Source organism: Chelonoidis abingdonii, chromosome 4 (genome assembly GCF_003597395.2).
Source record: "Chelonoidis abingdonii isolate Lonesome George chromosome 4, CheloAbing_2.0, whole genome shotgun sequence".
Taxonomy (NCBI): Eukaryota; Metazoa; Chordata; order Testudines; family Testudinidae; genus Chelonoidis; species Chelonoidis abingdonii.
In genome coordinates this window covers 112,925,747-112,943,955 of record NC_133772.1, presented here as the reverse complement: position 1 = coordinate 112,943,955, position 18,209 = coordinate 112,925,747, and the positions used below count along the sequence as shown (strand labels likewise).

At 47.3% G+C, this 18,209-nt stretch overlaps 1 protein-coding gene across 3 annotated transcripts in view; it reads right to left on the bottom strand.

Annotated features, from left to right (window-relative positions):
* The window catches only part of ADCK1 (aarF domain containing kinase 1), a 137,159-nt gene that overhangs the window by 14,689 nt on the left and 104,261 nt on the right, over positions 1-18,209 (bottom strand). For 2 of the 3 annotated variants that reach the window (XM_032801912.2, XM_075065586.1), the window contains 2 exons: positions 10,343-10,501; positions 6,577-6,693 (listed from right to left, as the gene is read on the bottom strand). In XM_032801912.2, the coding sequence (XP_032657803.1) occupies positions 6,577-6,693; positions 10,343-10,501 (276 nt within the window). The remainder of the gene's footprint in view (positions 1-6,576; positions 6,694-10,342; positions 10,502-18,209) is intronic. The other variant, XM_032801914.2, reaches the window with a different exon arrangement.

Here is an 18,209-nt window from a genome sequence, read left to right as displayed (position 1 = left end):
ACAGTCTGAACAGCCCTCATCTCTGTTTTAACCGTTTGCTGGGTGTCCTTGTACTGCTCAGGAGCCTGTACTGCCAGTAGCAGCTCTCGCTATCTCTTCTTACTCGTGTCTGGCACTTTTTGCCCTAAGCTTTAACGGGGGCAAACTAAAACAATCTCTAAGGAAACTGCTCCCCAAACTGAAGGGTGAGGTATAAGCAGCAAGAGCAGTTGATCTCTTCAGCATTCTTTTCTGTGCTCCCTTTCTGCAAACACTCCAGCATTATGAGCACAAATGCTCGAGAAATGTGACGTTTCAGCTCTGGTATACACAACAGAGGGCTCCACCTCTGCGCAGGGGGCTAGCCAAGTGTACCACAGAAATCCCACGTGCATATAAGCGATGCTTAGGCCTTATAATTGGTACTGTGTACAGTGAGGAATCCCACCTCAAGAGAACATTTCACATTGTGTATTTTTCAGCACTCAGAAGAGTGCCAGACACTTTACAAACCGAAGAGGAAGACCCAGTCCCACCCCTGAAGAGCTTACCATTTCAGATGATTCAATGAGTGCAGACAGCAAACAGCAAGAAGGGGATGCAGCAGCAAAGAACAAGGATTATAGCAACAGGTGCCTGCAGTTACTCAGCTTAGGTCCCTTGGTGGTTTGCTTTCACTTTTGATTAATATAAAATATATCATTGACTGAAGGTTATTTGTAACATTCACAATCTACAAGCAGGTGGCTGGCGACAGGAGGCACACGGTACCATTTCTGTTTCCCGACTGGATGGCTTGTGTAACTAATAGACACAGCACAAACTACAAGTTGTGAATCTCTCAGTGGAATCTACAATTGGACAGTTGAGCTGGACTAGTTAGTTACACCAGCTACAGCTCAACTTGTGAGCTGTATGTTCATTTACAACACGCACAGCTTGCACAATCTGCTGACCAAGAGCTCTCTGGGTGAGACAGGTGACAGAACCTCCATTGAGATAAACAGGAGAAGCCCAAACAGAAAGGTTCAGATAAAAAGGACTGTGAGTTTTATGGGGACAAGTCTCTTTAAGTGAGTCGATTAACGTTTGAGTGGGTTCAGCGTGGTGGCACCTGTTCCATCAAGGAGGGGGTTCTTTAGAAGGACGTACTCTGAACAGACTCATTCTTCTTTACTTTCCTGCAGCAAACATGCCATAAGTTCCTGGATCCCTGTTTGCTCTCCCCAGTCCTGGCCCACAAATGCTCTGATCTCCTGAAACAGAGAGAGTCCATTTCCAAAAATATCCAGGTCTTATCCCCACACACCCTTCTTTGCCTCTAGATTACAGCAAACTAACTTCTCTGAGACCCACGCTCCCCTCCTACTGTTAATATCCCAGCTGCGTTCTCCTCCTCAGCTGTGCTTGCACATGAATAGGTAACTGTTCCACAGGCAGATATTTCAGTGTTTGCACTTGTCTTTAGACATCAAAGCCTTCTCTGATTAAATGCCATTACAGTCCAGCGCTCGGACGGCTCCAGAGAGATTAATGTGCTTTTGGGCAGCTTTAATGATAATCCTGCTACAGACGGCATTAAGTAAATGTCAGTAACCTGGTTTGAAGGGAGCTTTCACCTCAGGGATCCTTTCCATTTAGAGGAGAAAGGCTCAGCTTGCTCTTCAAGTCTGCGTTACTGTATGAGAGAAATCCTGCTTGCTGAGGATTCCTCTCCCCTCACCCAGTTAAAAACCGCATGGAAGAAGCATGCCTGAGAGAGAGATTTTATCCACAGCGCCGTACTGTTGTTTTGTTGACAATTAATAAAAAGAGTTAATCGTTTTTTTAAAACTGCATGTGTGTAAGTGAGCAGCTAAGTGGTGTCTACGGGAACTGAGATGGCCTGCGTAAATACTCCATCGAAGCACAGAGCTGTAGTACCTGTACAGACTGACCAGGCAGACAATAGCCCAGGGGTTTTTGCACCCCGCAGAAGCAGACCTTTTTTAAAACCAACTGCTGGAAACACTATGACAATATCTTTGGGGCTGGCACAAAGCCAGCATGCTGGGAGGTTTCATCTCAACATGGCACCAGCGCACTGAGATGTGATCACACAGCCTTCCCAATGGCGTAAATACGATAGCTGGAATAAGAGCCAGCTCGAATTTCCAGCAAGGCTCCGAATGAAGCCCTCCATGCCTCTGAAAGCTTTTGTGAATTGGAAAAAGTGCAGTTAGCTTAGTCTTTACATTATTCTGTCACATCCAGACACCAAAATGCCCCAGAGAAAGGCTATGCTTGTGGAGATTCCAGTCTGATTGGGAGCAGGAAACCCTAGAAAGTTGACAAGAATGCTTGCTCCACTCCCCTCCCCCGGGCTTTCCCAGACAACTTTGCAGCCCCAAGCTGTTAGGATGGAAGTCAGATAAGCAGCTGGACTTTAGGGGGCTCAAATTGCACTGACTCTCTAGGCTTCCAGAGCTGAGGTGGACCCACCTCCGTAAAACTTGGAGACGCTTCCAAATGTGGATCAAAATGTTGCTCTGGGCCCCTATTTCTAATGGGTCAAAACCAAACCCCAGATCCAAACTCCTCAAGACTTGGGGAATGTTATGATCTGGATCAGAATGTTGTGGGTCAGACTCATCTCTGCTTCTGACATTCTCCTATCACCAGGCTTTGTGCAAGGACTTTATCTCAGGGGGAAGAGAGCTGCACAAGATACATCTCCCCAAAGGAAGGGGGAAGGCACCTCTGAATGACTGGCTAGGCCTTGTCTAGGAGCAGGCCAAAATCCAGCTAGTAGATAGTCACATCTTTCTGAAGGTTACCCCTACTTGTGGCATGACAATCTCCACCTCCAAAATGTCAATAGAGCTCCTTGTTGACTTGCTCTTCTGCAGCAGGAGCTCTTCTTTGCTGGCCAGACCCTGAGAATACAAGATATGGGGGCTCCAGTAGCAGGCAGGGAGGGTGAGGGTTGACCCCAGTCTTTCAGAAAAGTCACCAAGTGGCTGCCTCAGGGGGTTGGGGATGAAATATAGACCCTTGTTCTTCTAGGTTACCAATTCCAGTGCAGCCTCGGGGCAAAGACAAGGAGCAGAGTGGATCAGAGGGGTCAACAGATAATAGGATATGGAGCTGTCCACTCTCTCTCTGTCTATGGTGTTTTTAAAGTACCTTTCACTATGGTTTTTTAAGTGCCAGACCTCTAGGTTGCCAGTTCAAGTAAGACATTGGCTCTCTAAGTTATCAGCCTCAGCAGTGAGGCCAAACACTGAACAGGTCATGGAACATGAACTTCCTGCTCCTCCCTAGAAGGAGTTGCTTCAGAGCAGTGGAAGCTGCTTTCCCTCCTGCTACTCATGCTGCACTTGTCCGAGGGGAGCAGAGAGGCCTTCAGTTTCCAGGCTGTCAATTTGGCACCAGTCACCAGCATTGAGCTCACTCTGAAAGGAGTTTCTCTCACAGAGCAGCTTGGGAGCTGAGGAACAGGCACCCACCACAGAGATCAGTCCAACAGGGAAGTCTGGATCTTAGGGTTAACCATGCTGAGATGTTTCCTAATTATGTTTCCGTGACTAGAGCTGGCTGCTCCTGTCTGGAACAAACTCTTGGGCCTAGACTGATTATGTGGTTGATCAAAGCAAGGCTGCAAAGTCCCCACTGGGTTAAGGTGAATGGAGATGGGTGAGGGATCTGCTGGGGACTGGGCTCTTTTAGTCTCCCTTGTTTGCAAAGTCAGTGAACCATCAGCGCCTCGTAGGTCACACTGGGATGGCTCTTCACAGACCTGACTTATCACAGAGCTAGTCACAGATGCATTTAGCTTGGTAAACACAAGACAACCTCCCTGTAGCAAAGCCTACACAAGGAATGCAATGTGTGTGCTGTGCCCACTGCTGATGAGACACATCCTCAATGCTGTACGGTTGGGATGCAGGCCTCAACTAGCCTGTGATGGAGCACGTACCCCACACAGGCCCAGAAGGGGTTAATGTGGGCATGAGAGGCCAATTAACATACCAGGCAGCACCTGCAAGAGAGAGGGACAGAGAAAGCTAGGCTGAACTGATAATGAAGGCCAGCTGGGGAGGGGCTGAGTGGTGATTATAAAGGCAAGAAGTTTGTAATAGAAAGGGGCTGCCAGGAGAGAGTCTGCACTCACTCTTGGGGGGATAGAAGACGTAAGAAGTCACCCAGGGAGGCAGCAAGGAATTTGAGGGAGTAGACCTTTCTGTCAGCTACCGGGTTTCTTGGCAGGAACCAAGAGTAGAGGGAACCCCTCAGAAAGTAAGGACCACAGAGCCCAGAGACAGAGGGAAGACATACTATAAGGTCACTGGACTATGGCTTGATTGGACTCTGTTATCCTGGAAGGGGTGGACTAAACCACTACCTGGCTGGAGGGCCAAGCTGCAGGAAGAGAGACCACCCCCCCGATGGAGCGACCATTGTCAGTGGGTGCCATAGGGAAGATAGTCGCTACATCACACCTGGCCACAAGGAGGTGCACCTGCAGTAAGTAAACCCCGTGACACAGCCTAGGGATGCAAATGTGCATGGCAAGACTAAGGGCCTGAACTGCAGCTCCCAGAGGGGAGCCCTGCGCTTGGGTGCAAGTGCTATTGGAGAGGCTCCACTGTCTCAGCCAGCTGCACGTGCCATGCAAAGAACCTGTGTGTAAGTGAGTGAGAGACTACGCCGTCCGCTGCCAGGGTGAGCTAGGTGAGGAAGCTCTCTGAATAAAAATGGGGGCCTGACCAGCCATATTGCAGGGAAAATACAAAGTACTCTGCACTTGCCCTTGGCTTGTCCAACATGACAAGAAGCCTATGGCTGGAAGGGCGTGCCTCCTCTCCAATTCAGCATCAAGATTCGCCTTGTTTTGTTCTTTGCACTTTCCTAACTTGAACTCCCCAGCAGACATGTTTCAGAAGGCAGCTGCCTCCCTTTACTGGGCAAGGGACTGTTGCCTCTCATTGGCTCAGTTTGCTACAACATAAAGGAACAGGTGAAATGCAGATCAGCTGTGAGGGGTAGGGAGACACTAGTCCTGGTCCCCACCTGCCCAATGCTTCCTTGATAACTCTGTGTGCCAAGGTAGTCAGAGAGGTGCCTGATGTCTTCTGGGGACAGCTGAGGGGACACAGACAACTTCGTAGCCTGGAAGGGGCTAACACACACATAGTTCCCTTCCCCCAGCTGTTCTTTGGAACATCCTTAATTGACAGTGAGTGAACTCTGCCATGGATAAAAAGGGAGGGGACGGATGAGGTGTCCAGACTTCAGAGCCGAGTGGAGGGACAGATTAAGTACAATTGATTTTATGCTGTAGCTCTTTGATAGCTAGTCAACCAAGTGGTGCTTTGAGGCTCATCAATAGCGCACAGGGGAAAAGGCTGGCAGCACTGACTCAATCAACACTCACAGATTGGGAAGGGAGGGTTGACACATTGCTCAATGGCTCAAAAACCTTCCCCCAGGCCTGTTCTCAGCCCTTTCAGGAGGTAATATCTTGCTTTCCTCCAGTCCCTTTCATGTCAAGGAACCCAAAATGCTTTATCAACTTCATGCCATACATAGAAAACACTTCACTCATCACTGAAATGCTGCCACCTCTGGGATGAAACATGGCAACTGTTTAATAGTGTATAGCAACATTATACAACTGTTTAGGACAGGAAGTGAAGAGGAAAACTGTACTCAGTTTCAGCCACAGAGGGGACTCGAGAAGGAGATTTAGGGAAGCAGAATATAATGACCCAGTTGGAATCTGGACAGCACACCAAGGTTAACACTGTGACTCTTGCAAACTCTTTAATAACCATGATCTGCTGTGACCTCAGTTGTACGGCTCTTTCAAAAGATGCTATCTGAAGCCAAGCAGAGACCCCTAAATCTAGTTAGGGTTGTAAGCTAAATTCCAACAATGTTGCAACTTAAAGGCAAAAGTCCTACCAGCATCCCCACTTTAAAGAAGGTTAAAGTTCTGCCAGAATGCAGAAGAGAGAAGAGGAAGGATGCTGTGTCAGAAGGTGACCCTGTTTCCTAGAATAACATGAATTGCCATCATGGAACAAACCAACAATCCACCTATTATCTGAGCGAGATACTCACACAGTGTCCTGTCTCCTACAATGAACCACAGCACAGGCTGCAGAAAAAGATGTGAAGTCCCTTTAGTCAATCCATACAACTCTGCAATCCTACAAGGTAGATGGGTTGGGGGGAGGACCTTTCTGATCCCAGCAAGCGGTCATCTCTTATGCCCTGAAGCACAACTCAGTGGTTTGAACATTGGCCTGCTAAACCCCAGGTTGTGAGTTCAATCCTTGAGGGGGCCATTGGGGGATTGGTCCTGCTTTGAGCAGGGGGTTGGACTAAATGATCTCCTGAGGTCCCTTCCAACCCTAATGATCTATGATTCTATGAATTGAGAGTTTTCTCTCAGATGTATCACTACAGATGCTGTTCTATTTATGTGTGTGTCATCCCTTTTTGGTTCTTCATGGACAATCAGTCTCAGTGATACCACGTCTAATAACATCACCATTTCCATCTTTATGCAACACCCTCAGTGTCCGACCTCAGAGATGGGTGACAATTTACCTCATTGACGTCAATGCTGTTCCTCTCCATATAGGCCCTGTCATTCACCTGCCCACCTTCCACAAACTCCATGAGAAGGACACGCCTGGTTGACAGCTCCCAGTAGATCCTAGGGACCTGGAATGGGATGATGGAGCGTTAGGCCAAATCATGGAACAGCAACAGCAAGGGAGTCATTCACCAGTGAGGAAAAGAGGAAGGAAGAAAGGAACTTTATAGTGGAGGTGAAAAGGACCCATGTTTTCTCCCTATTTACAAGAAGGGATGCCACCACATCCACCCACATGGGTACTTTTCCTTGGTCACTTTAACTGCATTTAATGCTGGTGAAAACCACTGGAGACCACAGGCCTCTCCCCACTGCACAGTGAGTGTGGGCAAAGGCAACGCACCTAGACACAATACCAGGCACTTTAAAACCACAATGGTCTCAGCAACTCCATTTTCTGTCCACATTTAAGACCTGACTCTCCAAGGCACTGAGCACTTGCGACATCCACTGGTGTCCGTGGGTGTTGTTAGATGCTCAGCCCTTCTCAGGGTCAGGCTTCTAACTATTACCTGTCGCATGCATCTGAGTCACATTGTTGGTTCCTCCAGGGAAGAACCCTTGTTCTTATTTGTTGTGCATTGTGCACACAGCTCTATAAATGATAAATAATCATCACTATATCTCGAAGGTGCCCTTTGGAACACCAATGGACCCAGGCAGACAAGCTCCATGCACTTCAAGCTGTCAGCAATTGAAACGGGAGAAAAATTAAGCCTCACAAATAAGGGATTTGTCACAGAAACCCTGGAAGACTCATAAGCATCTCATTGCAAATGTGACACTGTCACACAACTGCAAAACGTCACAGTGCTTTCTGCTCAAGCTGCAGTAAATTGTCTGAGTGTGGTACAAAGAGGTGGCCCGAGTGTTGCACAGAGACTCAGCATGACCGGAGTCCTAAAGCAGCTTGGCTCCTTTTCCATAAGCACCAGCTTGCACCTCCTACCATATTCTGCGCAGGCTGAGACTCCTGCTGTTGATGAACAAGCCAGATTGCTAATGCTCCCACTGGAGAGACCTTCACCTCATGGCACCCTCCGTTAGCAGGGCTAAACTGGAGCCACCTTAGCGGAACGGATGCACTATGCTATGGAGTGGCCAACTAATCCCACAGCAAGGGTCCATGACCCTGAGGCAAGCCTGGGAGAGGGAAGCAGTGCTGCCCACCTAGTATGACTGAGGCCAGGGGAACCAGACATGCCACTGTAGCTCATCACAACCCCTAAGCCGGCTGCATTTATTTTATAACTTCAGTTCTGAGGGGCTGTGGTTAGTGAAAGTGGCTTCAACCTCACCTGCTGCCCTCCAGAACTCCAGTTCTTGTTCTCTTCACAGCTCCACGAATGCTCCTCACTCCTGACTTGCAGCCTGTCCTGCTATTCCACTCCTATGCCCACGACACCTCGATCCTGTTCCCTAGCAGTCCCTGCTATTCTAGCCCAGGTCCCTTTCACCCAGCTCTTCCAGGGCTCCTCAGTCCTGCTGTGTAATGCTCCCTACAACCTTCATGTGTTAGCTGCCTGGGATTTGAGGCCATATGTCCAACATGAAAGGCAAGTGCACTTACCCCCAGTCTCCCCTAGATCCATCCCATCTGGACTTTTATTATTTTGAAACTTGTCAGGAATTTAAAAGCCCCACAGCCACTGGACACAGACTCCAAAATTAACAGGTTCCCCAGCTCCTACAGCTACCTGGAGTACTAGCTCCTAAACATACTGATCCCAATGGCTTTGGAGGATTTCAATTCCAAGCTGACACTCATCCCCGTCTTTGAGATTTACAGTGGAGGGTTAGGAGGGTTACTAAGCCCCATACAAGCATTTGGAAATGCAAGGCAAACTCTTTGGTGATTTTTGAATTACTCACAGATATTTGGCTGTAATGCCAGTACATGGAAACAATTTATCTCTGGCTTTAGAAGCTCAGCTGGGTTCACTCCCTAGCTTAGTTGTGTGTTTAGGAAAATTAATGATACAGGAGCCCAAATCTCCTGTTACCTACATGTTGATGAACATGTCTCAGAATCGGCAGGTCAGATGGGAGGATCCATTATTTAGCCATCTCGCAGCAATTTGTTATTGTTACCTGTGTAAATATCCTGACAGCTCTTTAAACCATGAGGACCTGATTGGCCATCTCCATGGGGATTTACTCCATAATATCCTACTTACAACAGCGATGGACACAGCTCTCCAAAATACATCACTTTTGATAAGCATCTTCTCAGCAGAATTGTCGGTACTTGGCCTCCTGCCACCCCAATGTCCCACTGGGTTGTAACTGTGCTTAGGAAAGGCAGTCACATGGTGCCACTGAGCTCCAAAAGGATCATCCCATGCCCACAGCCAAGATATGAGGAATCACGGGACAGGCAGGAGGGATGAGGGAAGCAACACCCTGCAATTCCTGATGCAAACTCACATGGTCTTGGGCATCTGTCACTTTCACCAGGAAGTGAAAGGCAAAGGGAGAGAGTTGTGTTGATGCATACGTGCTTGTGTCATATGAGTGCATTTGTTCGTATGTCTTTGTATGCGTGCAAATGCATTTGCATGCCAGTGTCTGAGTGTGCATATGATTAGGTGTGTTTATATGCACATGTGGAAGCATGAGGATGGGCATTGTGCATGCAAGGTTCAGTGTGTGTATGTGGGGTAAATTTGTGCACACCTCTGAGCAATTCAGTGGGGGACCTGTGGGCATATGCACTTACTCACATGGCTGTCTATATAGTGATGAGCATGAGAGGACTATGTAGGTATGCATGTGGGCAGATGAGTGTTGGTTTTTGAGGAGACAGATGTGTGTGTCGCTGTAGCTGTGCATCAGTGCATAGGGTGGGCAGAGTGTGTGCATAGGGGAGCTGTGTTTGGCTATGGATGTGCACACATGGAGAGGGGTTCTGTATGTGCACTGGGTGAGGAGGGTATCTGTGTGCAGTGGGGGTGGATTGAGGGGGAAGTGTCCTTCCTCCCACTGCAATATGCATGGGCTCTCTCGCTCAACATACCTGCTCCCCCTCCTCGACTTCATTAGTTACAGCCCAGCTCTTCTGTTTGAACTCCATTTCTAGCCCTTGCTTCAGAGGAAACCCAGGAAAGGTGTCATCAGATGGCCCAGCAGCTAATGGCAAATTCACAGTGCTCACAACAAGGCGAAGACCTGACGGAATCAATCTCCCTGGCCCAGGAGGGGACAATCTAACCCAGATGGGGGCAGGGCTGGATGGCTCAGAGAAGATGAGTCACAGGGTACAGGGACTTTCATCTCCAAGTCCAAATTTTGAACCAGCCCAGAGTGGTAGTGACAGAAAGCTGTTACCATCTTCCAAGTGTTCAGTGGCTTGCAGTATGAAAATGAGTTGGAGAGTCTCAGCTCAGTTCCTAGCCAGCCTCAGTGAGAAGCCCAGTATCGAATGGGCCATGGGGACTGAACTCCCCTCACTCCACCTGGTTCCTCCAGGTCACGGATGAAGCACATTGATGGGCCTAATCAGGCCATCAGTCTCCAGCGCTGGTGATCCAGCACTATCACCAGCATTACATTCACTTCAAAACAGAAGATTGTTGCTATACATCATTGTCCTCCTGCAGTGAGCTGATGTGCTATCCCTGGCTCCTGCCTGCGCATGCACATAAACTGGCACACACACACACACACACACACACACACACACACACACACACGTGTGACATGCACGCTCTCTCCTACCTTCAGAAAGTCAAAGTCCTTGAGCATGTGGGCCACCTTTTCTGCATTCCTCCCCTCATTGAGGAAGTCCAACTCCAGGGGCAAATTCTTCTTAGCTTCATCCACCAGCCACATGAACTCAAAGTCTGGGAAGATCTGCTTCACGGTCAGCAGGAGAATCTGAAATCAAGAAAGTGATGGATCAGCTGCACTACTGCTCCCGAGCTGCTCAGCAGGCAGCATTACAGGACCAGGCAGCAATACGCAGCACCCAGCACCCAGAGCTGCGCCTGGCCTCTTTTCTCTACAGTCAGGAGCCCCCTTGCTCTTAACTGAGGCTGAGTACAGTTCCCACCTTCAGTGCTCCAAACCTGGCAAGGGAGAGAATGAGTCACAGAAATGCACACGGATCTCTCTCACACACTAGCTGCAGGTGTATTCACTATGGAATGGCTCTCTACTACACACCCCTGTTGTCACAGGGCAAACCTGCTTTGTCCCACATTGCCTGAGGACCAAAAAAACCAAACCTCTCCAAATACCTTTGGGGCTAGTGCACTGTCACAGTGCAACAGGGCGATGCAATTGGCTTCTCCTGGAAGACAAGGTCTGGTCTGTTGCACCCACACTAGCTGTGACCAACATGCCTGCTGAGCTGTTAAATGGTAGAAAAGCCACTCAAGGGAAGCATGGTGCATTTAAAACTAGACAAGGCAAAGCCCTGGAGGATAGGCTGTATGGTGTGATCATCCTGGCCCCTGAAGGGGTCAGACTAAGCGACCCGCAAGGTCTTTTTTGAATGTCTGATTCCTGTGATTTGATGAGTCACTGTTCAGTTTCACTTAATGGCCTTCAGTTAACGTGAAATAGGAACATCTAAAATAAGGCCTGTCACCTTTATGTTACTCCTTACGCTGCTAAGCAAGAACTTTGCTGACACAGGAAAATGCCACTGGGCAGTTCAGAAATGAAGGCCAATTTTCTTTACAGATAGAAGGCTGCAGCCCTTGCAAGAACACTCCCTACAAGGGTCAGGGCCCACCCTCAGCTGTCCTGGGGTTTTGACTTATTAACCTTTCAGACGGAAATTGGCAGTGCTGCCTAAGGGATCTGGATACCCAGTTCCCATTAAAACAAATAGTTACTGGGCAGTCAGACTCCTTAGGTGACTTTGCAAATCTTAACTTAAATGTTTAATGGACATTTCTGTTTACAGAAAACTTAATAAAGTACAAGCAGGGCCGGCGCTTTCATTTAGGTGACTTAGGCAGTTGCCTAGGGTGCCAGCATTATGGGGGTGGCGGTATTTTGCCAGGGGGGCGGCAGGCGGCTCCGGTGGAGCTGCCGCAGTCATGCCTGCGGAGGGTCTGCTGGTCTCGCGGCCCCGGTGGACCTGCCGCAGGCATGCCTGCAGCAGCTCCACCGGAGCCGTGGACCAGCGGACCCTCCGCGGGAATGTCTGCGGCAGCTCCACCGAAGCTGCAAGATCCGCGCGCGGAGCGGCGAAATGGCCCGGCGCCTAGGGTGCCAGAAACCCTGGCGCCGGTCCTGAGTACAAGACCAGAAAGAGGAAATCTAGGGGGGGGCAAATGATGGATAGTCTTTCCTACAGGAAATAGAGGATGGCCCAGCAAGATGGTTCTTCAAATACAGGAGACTGCATTTGGTGGCATAATCCTAGTTATAAAATGTTCTAGCAAAAAATTCCTGTGTTCAGTTAAGGGACACAGTCAGCATAAAACTCAAGTAAAGCTGTGTAAATTGCTGCAGCTCTACTGATTTCAGTGGCCAGCTGACAGCAGCTGAGACTCTGGACCCATATCTTTAAAAAAAAACAACAACCATTCAGTTTGTTATTAAAGCCACCTGAGAGTCCTAAAACGGAAAGACTTTTTAAAAAGTAATTCACTTTGCATGGTTTATACCATCTGTTTTGTTCTTCACTAAGCCAGGAGAATGGAAATAGACCGGTCTGCGTGTGAATCTAGACTGTTTCACTTCCTGGCTCAACACTATGAGTTAGGGTTTCCTGCATTGCACTGGGAATGTTTGCAGTGCACATAGAAAGGCAACTACTGTTGAAATATAAAACAAAAATAAATTCATGAACCATTTCTGCTCCTGTTCATCTGTGTGAAACCATTCGTTCACATCCCCCTCCAACTTCTCTTATCTAAACGTCAGTCCTAAACTCAGTCCACAGTGTCCTTTTAAAAATGTAATCACTGGGTTTCAGATCTTCTTGAATGATTTTCTCCCATTATGTCTGGGGGCATAAATCCTCTCAGATTTATGTCACCCAAATGAAATGTAACCAGTGATCTCCATTTACGCATGCACAAAAACTTTCCAGAGCTGTAGGATTACTGCATTGATGCTTGCGATCAGAACATTTATATGCTGTTTTCTGCTTTTTAAAATAATGATTCAAGTCTATTTAATGACTTTAAAATTAACAGGGTCATACTTAATAGCAATTTGTCTGGCCCGTTTCAAGAGCTGTCTAGAATACAGTCCTGGAATAAGGGTGTATGATGTTGCACTCCATATCGTTTTATGAAAATATGCTAATAAGTGTGAATATAATGTAACTGTAATAGGCTTCATGCAAAAGGTCTCTTGTAAGGTATCATTACAAAGCTTATAATCTATTGCATGTGGTCATCCTATTTGTATGAACGTATCATTCTTGTATCTGAAACTAGGAATATAAAATATAACTCTGTTATAGTTATGTAAAGTGTGGGCCATTAATGGTGGTTTAGAATCTTGATGGCTCCCATCAACTAGGACAACTGACTGTAGATGGCTGTTTACTTGCAGCCTTCCCGTGAGTCAGGCCAGGAAGAATGAAGGCTTGGGGTCTCACAGGACACCATGTCACCTGCTACTGGAATCCATCTTAAAGCTGGTACTTTTCCATTTAGGAGGGGTGGGGACTCAACGAGACAAAAGATTCCTGCCTTGTGCCAAAGGTATATATATAAGGGGGTGGAACAGAACAAAGAGGGGGCAGCCATGAGAAATCCCCTAGCCACACCTGAGCTGGAACAAGGACTTTACAAGGGGAAAGGATTGGGCCCAGATTAGAAAGGAGTCTAGGCTGTGAAAGATGCTTATTGGAACATCTCTGAGGGTGAGATTTACCTGTATTCAGTTTCCTACTGTATTAGGCTTAGACTTGCATGTTTTTGTTTTATTGTGCTTGGTAATTTACTTTGTTCTGTCTGTTATTACTTGGAACCATTTAAATCCTACTTTTTATACTTAATAAAATCACTTTTGTTTATTAATTAACCCAGAACAAGTAATTATTACTTGGGGGAGCAAACAACTGGGCATATTTCTCTATCAATTAGTGTTATAGAGGGCAAACAATTTATGAGTTTACTCTGTATAAGCTTTATAATGAGTAAAACGGATTCATTTGGGGCTTGGATCCCGTTGGGAGCTGGGTGTCTGGGACCTAGAGACAGGAGCACTTTCTAAGCCGCTTTCAGTTATGTCTGCAGTTTTTGGGAGACATGGGTTCAGACCTGAGTCTGTGTTTGCAGCAGGCTAGTGTGTCTGGCTCAACAAGACAGGGTGCTGAAGTCCCAAGCTGTCATAAACAGATAGCTAAGGGTTAATGTCTCTTTCACCTGGAAAGGGTTAACAAACAACACCTGACCAGAGGACCAATCAGGAAACAAGATACTTTCAAATCTCGGGGGAGGGAAGCCTTTGGTGTTAGTTTTGGGTTTTGGCTTTGTGCTCTCTATGTTAGCGGTATCACACTTCTACAGGCTCTCTAAATCTTCTGTTTCCAATTTAGTACAAAGTAGAAAACAGTATAGTCTTTTTATTTGGTTTTCTTTATGTGCAAATGAGTAGTTTGCTGGAAATATTTTAAATTGTATTTTTTCTGGATAAGGCTGTTTATCCATTTTTTATAAGCTAAAAGACCCTGTAATATTTCATCTTGATTACAGAGACAATTTTTATGTTTTCCTTCTTTTATTAAAGTTTTCCTCTTTTTTAGAATCTAATTGATCTTTTGGTTATCTTGCATAAGACTCCAGGGAAGGGAGTCTGCACTCACCAGGGAATTGGTGGGAGAAAGGAAAGACAGGGGGAGGGAAAACCTGTTCTCTCTGTTTATCTCTCTCTCCGAGAGAAGGGCGGGGGAAAGAGAGAATCCCTTTGTTTAAATTCATGGAGCTTGAATCTGTCTATCTTTCCTAGTGTACCCAGGGCAGGAAGAATCTGGGAGGAGGAAAGGAGGGGGAAGGGAATGGTTTATTCCCTTTTGTTGTAAGACTCAGGGAATCTGGGTCTTGGGGATCCCCAGGGAAGGTTTTGGGGAGACCAGAGCTTATCAGGGGCTCTACCCTAAGTCCTGACTGGTGGCAGCACTACAGGATCTAAGCTGGTAATTAAGCTTAGAGGATTCATGCTGGTACCCATATTTTTGGACGCTAAGGTTCAGATTTGGGAATTATACCATAACACAAGCTGCCAGGGAAAACGGGCTCAGAGGTAGTCTCAGCACATCAGGTGGCAGTCCCAAGGGGATTTCTGTGACCCAGCCCATCACAGGGTGGATGTACGGCAGTGGTTCTCAAACTGGGGTTGCTGCTTGTGTAGGGAAAGCCTCTGGCGGGACGGGACGGTTTGTTTACCTGCCGGGTCCACAGGTTCAGCCGATCACGGCTCCCACTGGCTGCGGTTCACTGCTCCAGGCCTATGGGGGCTGCGGGGAAGTGGCGCAGGACAAGGGATTTGCTGGCTGCCACTTTCCACAGCCCCCATTGGCCTAGAGCAGCAAACCACGGCCAGTGGGAGCCACGATCGGCCGAACCTGCAGACCTGGCAGGTAAACAAACCGGCCTGGCCCGCCAGTGGCTTTCCCTACGCAAACGGTGGCCCCAGTTTGAGAACCACTGATGTAGGGAGAGTTGAGTAGTATCTCCGTCTGGATTTATCAGGCGCTGTCTTGATTTTTAAAGAGCCAGCAATGATGCTATGAAACCTGAAAATAAAGACAGCGAAATTGTAACTTTTCTATCTCGCCTTTCTGATTCTCTCTCATCAGTCTCTAGGAGACTGGATCAATCAGTATTTAAACAGTCCTAAATGCGACCTCCTATCTAGTTGCAAAGGCTGTGTAATTCTTAAATAGCCCGATGTTCAGATGACGTAAATCAGCATGGCTCTAAATACAGTCTGAAAAAACCCAGTGCAAAGGCCAGGCACACAAAAAGGACCCCACAATAACAACTGTCTGTTACAGCTATCCCCCTATTCCATTTTGTTTCTTACAGCTTCCCCATACTCCATTTTGTTTTTGTTCTCCTCCTGTGGCCGCCCCTCCCTGGCTGTTAAGTTGTTACCAGGGCCACTGCCCTTCTCAAAGGGATGGCCACTTGTGCTGCGTGCTAAGTGGGACCACTGCCCTGTTCAAAGGGTTAGTCCTGTTATCACCTTGTTAAACCTGGGCTTGGTGTAGGGTAGGCAATGTCCAGAGCTGCAAGACCTATTGTGTTTTTAAGATCTTGGGCATGAGTCATAGGCCTCAGTGCTTTTAGTCTTGAGTGCTGAACTCGCATCTATTGCACAGGGGAACTCTGCCCAGGCACGTCTCTGTGCTCACCTGAGTTTTCCCTGTGCCTCCTCCCTGTGACAGAGGGAGCCTATCGGAATTATGGTGGGAGACTGCCTGCGTTTGCCCTTTAAAAACAACATTGGGTTAAACCACATCGGAAGTTTTCCTGCAGTGCTGCCTGGTCTGATCAGCCAGGGGTTCTGGGGGTCCTTTCTCCTCCTCTCGTTTTATTTTTTGAGTGTACCCCCGTTTTTTGAAAACCACGCCCATGAAGAACGAATTGCTGCCTGAGAAAATCTCCTGATTGATCGAGGACGTACAAGCCCTCCTTTGCTTCTTCTGATGATTCTTGCTGCTTTTGCCTTTGCTGCATACCTTGGGACTGGTAAGGAATCCTCTGTAAAACTTTCTATACTTTTATTTTATATTTTAGGGCTGGCTCTGTTTCTCCAGCACACAGACTCAAGCTAAACCTTGGTCTTGTGTCTTAAAACCTCTCCAACTCCACGGCGCTTTCCACTAAAAAAGTTTGTGCCGCTGCTAAGCTGGCTCCTGTGCTTTGCCTCAGGGCTCATTGCTTTCAGCCGTATCACTGCTGCAGCCACTATCCCTTGGCCTTCCTTGGGGGATGCCTTGGAGCTGTATCCTGGCACATACCCACTCTGCCCTCTGTGACTTCCCATAGCATAATTGCACCATTAGGTTTTGTTCTTAGTTTAATAAGATCATAGTTTGCTAAGATTGTTAGAGCTTGGAAAGTTTTACCTGCCTTGCTAGAGTTTGCTGTTTTGTTGCTCCGTTATAGTTGCCTGTTATAGTTTTGCTTAGAATTGTGATATTTTGTTTTGCCTATCGTTGGTTCAGATAGATTTAAAGCCCATTGCCTGGTTGTATTTGTACACTGCTTTTATTACTTTGTATAAGCTGCTTGTCATTTTATATAAGTTTGATTGAAGTTAGAGGCATAGGTAAGGTTTTTGCTTGGTTTGAATTCGTCTTCCGGCTGTCCCGATCTCTCCCTGACTTTTCCCGTGTCTGTTTTTCCCCCGCCCCAATTCTCCCCTCGTTACTTCTCAGTGTCTCCCTGTTTATAACCCTTTGCTGCTTTTCCCCCGTATCTGCACTCCCCCCGAATTCCCAAACCCTTGCCTGCTTCTTCCCCTGTGTACTTCACAAAACCCCTTGCTGCTTCTCCCATGTAACTTCCAAACCTTTGCTCGCCTTTTCCCGTCGTCTGCACTCTCCCGAACTTCCAACTCTTTGCTGTTCCCCCCCCTCGCATCTGCATCACCTCCCGAACTTCCCAGACCCTTGCTGCTTCTCCCCTGTGTAACTGTCCCAAACCCTTTGCTGCTTTTCCCCCCAGATATCTGCACTCTCCCGAATTCCCCAACTCTTTTGGTGCTTCCCTCCCCCCCGGTCGGCATCACCCTCCGAACTTCCCAAACCGCCCTTGCTCCTTCTCCCCCTGTGTAACTTCCCAAAACTTTCTTTGCTGGCTTCTTTCCTTTGTTTTTGTGTCGTCTTGTTGCTAACCTCCTCTAGCCCTTCTTTACACTTCTCCGCTGCCCCTCCCCTACCGAAGATCACCATCACACTGCGCCATTGTCTTTAACACCCGCTAGGGCTTCAGAGTCTTCTGCTGCTTCCAGCTGCACTCTCCTCTATCAGTTGCCACTAATCATTCACTCCCCTCCCCGCTCTGTTGCTTGACCCAGCCTTAGTACACTCTTGCAGATTATCTGCTATTTCACAGCCTCCACAATTAATCATTAATTTTCTTATTATACTGTATACATTGCATAATTTCACTTATCACCCATATTGTATCATGCACTGTGATTCACTTTTACTTGTGGTTTATATAAACACGCATTGGTTGCCCCACTTTTCTGCATATACTTTGTATTTTGCATTGATGCCCTTGGTGGACATTGTGTATAAGGCTACTAACCACTTAATACATTTCTATCTAAGATTTGTTGGACCATTTGTATATAGAAGCTACCCGTTTTATTTGCATTTCTTTTGGTACGTTTTTGCCATTCCACACTGTAATCTAGAGTTGTTCTTATATAAAGTGAGTTGCTTATTGACGTCTGTTACCATTTGCTGACTCCACTTACTGTACCCCACTGTTAGAACTCATTGTTTAAATTCCCACCACTTCCTTTTTCCTTTAATAAAGAAATTAATTGGCACCCCACCTGTGTGGTAATTGCTCCCCAAGATCCCATATACCTGCTGGCAGGGACAAAATTGGCACCCCACCTGTGTGGTAATTGCTCCCCAAGATCCCATATA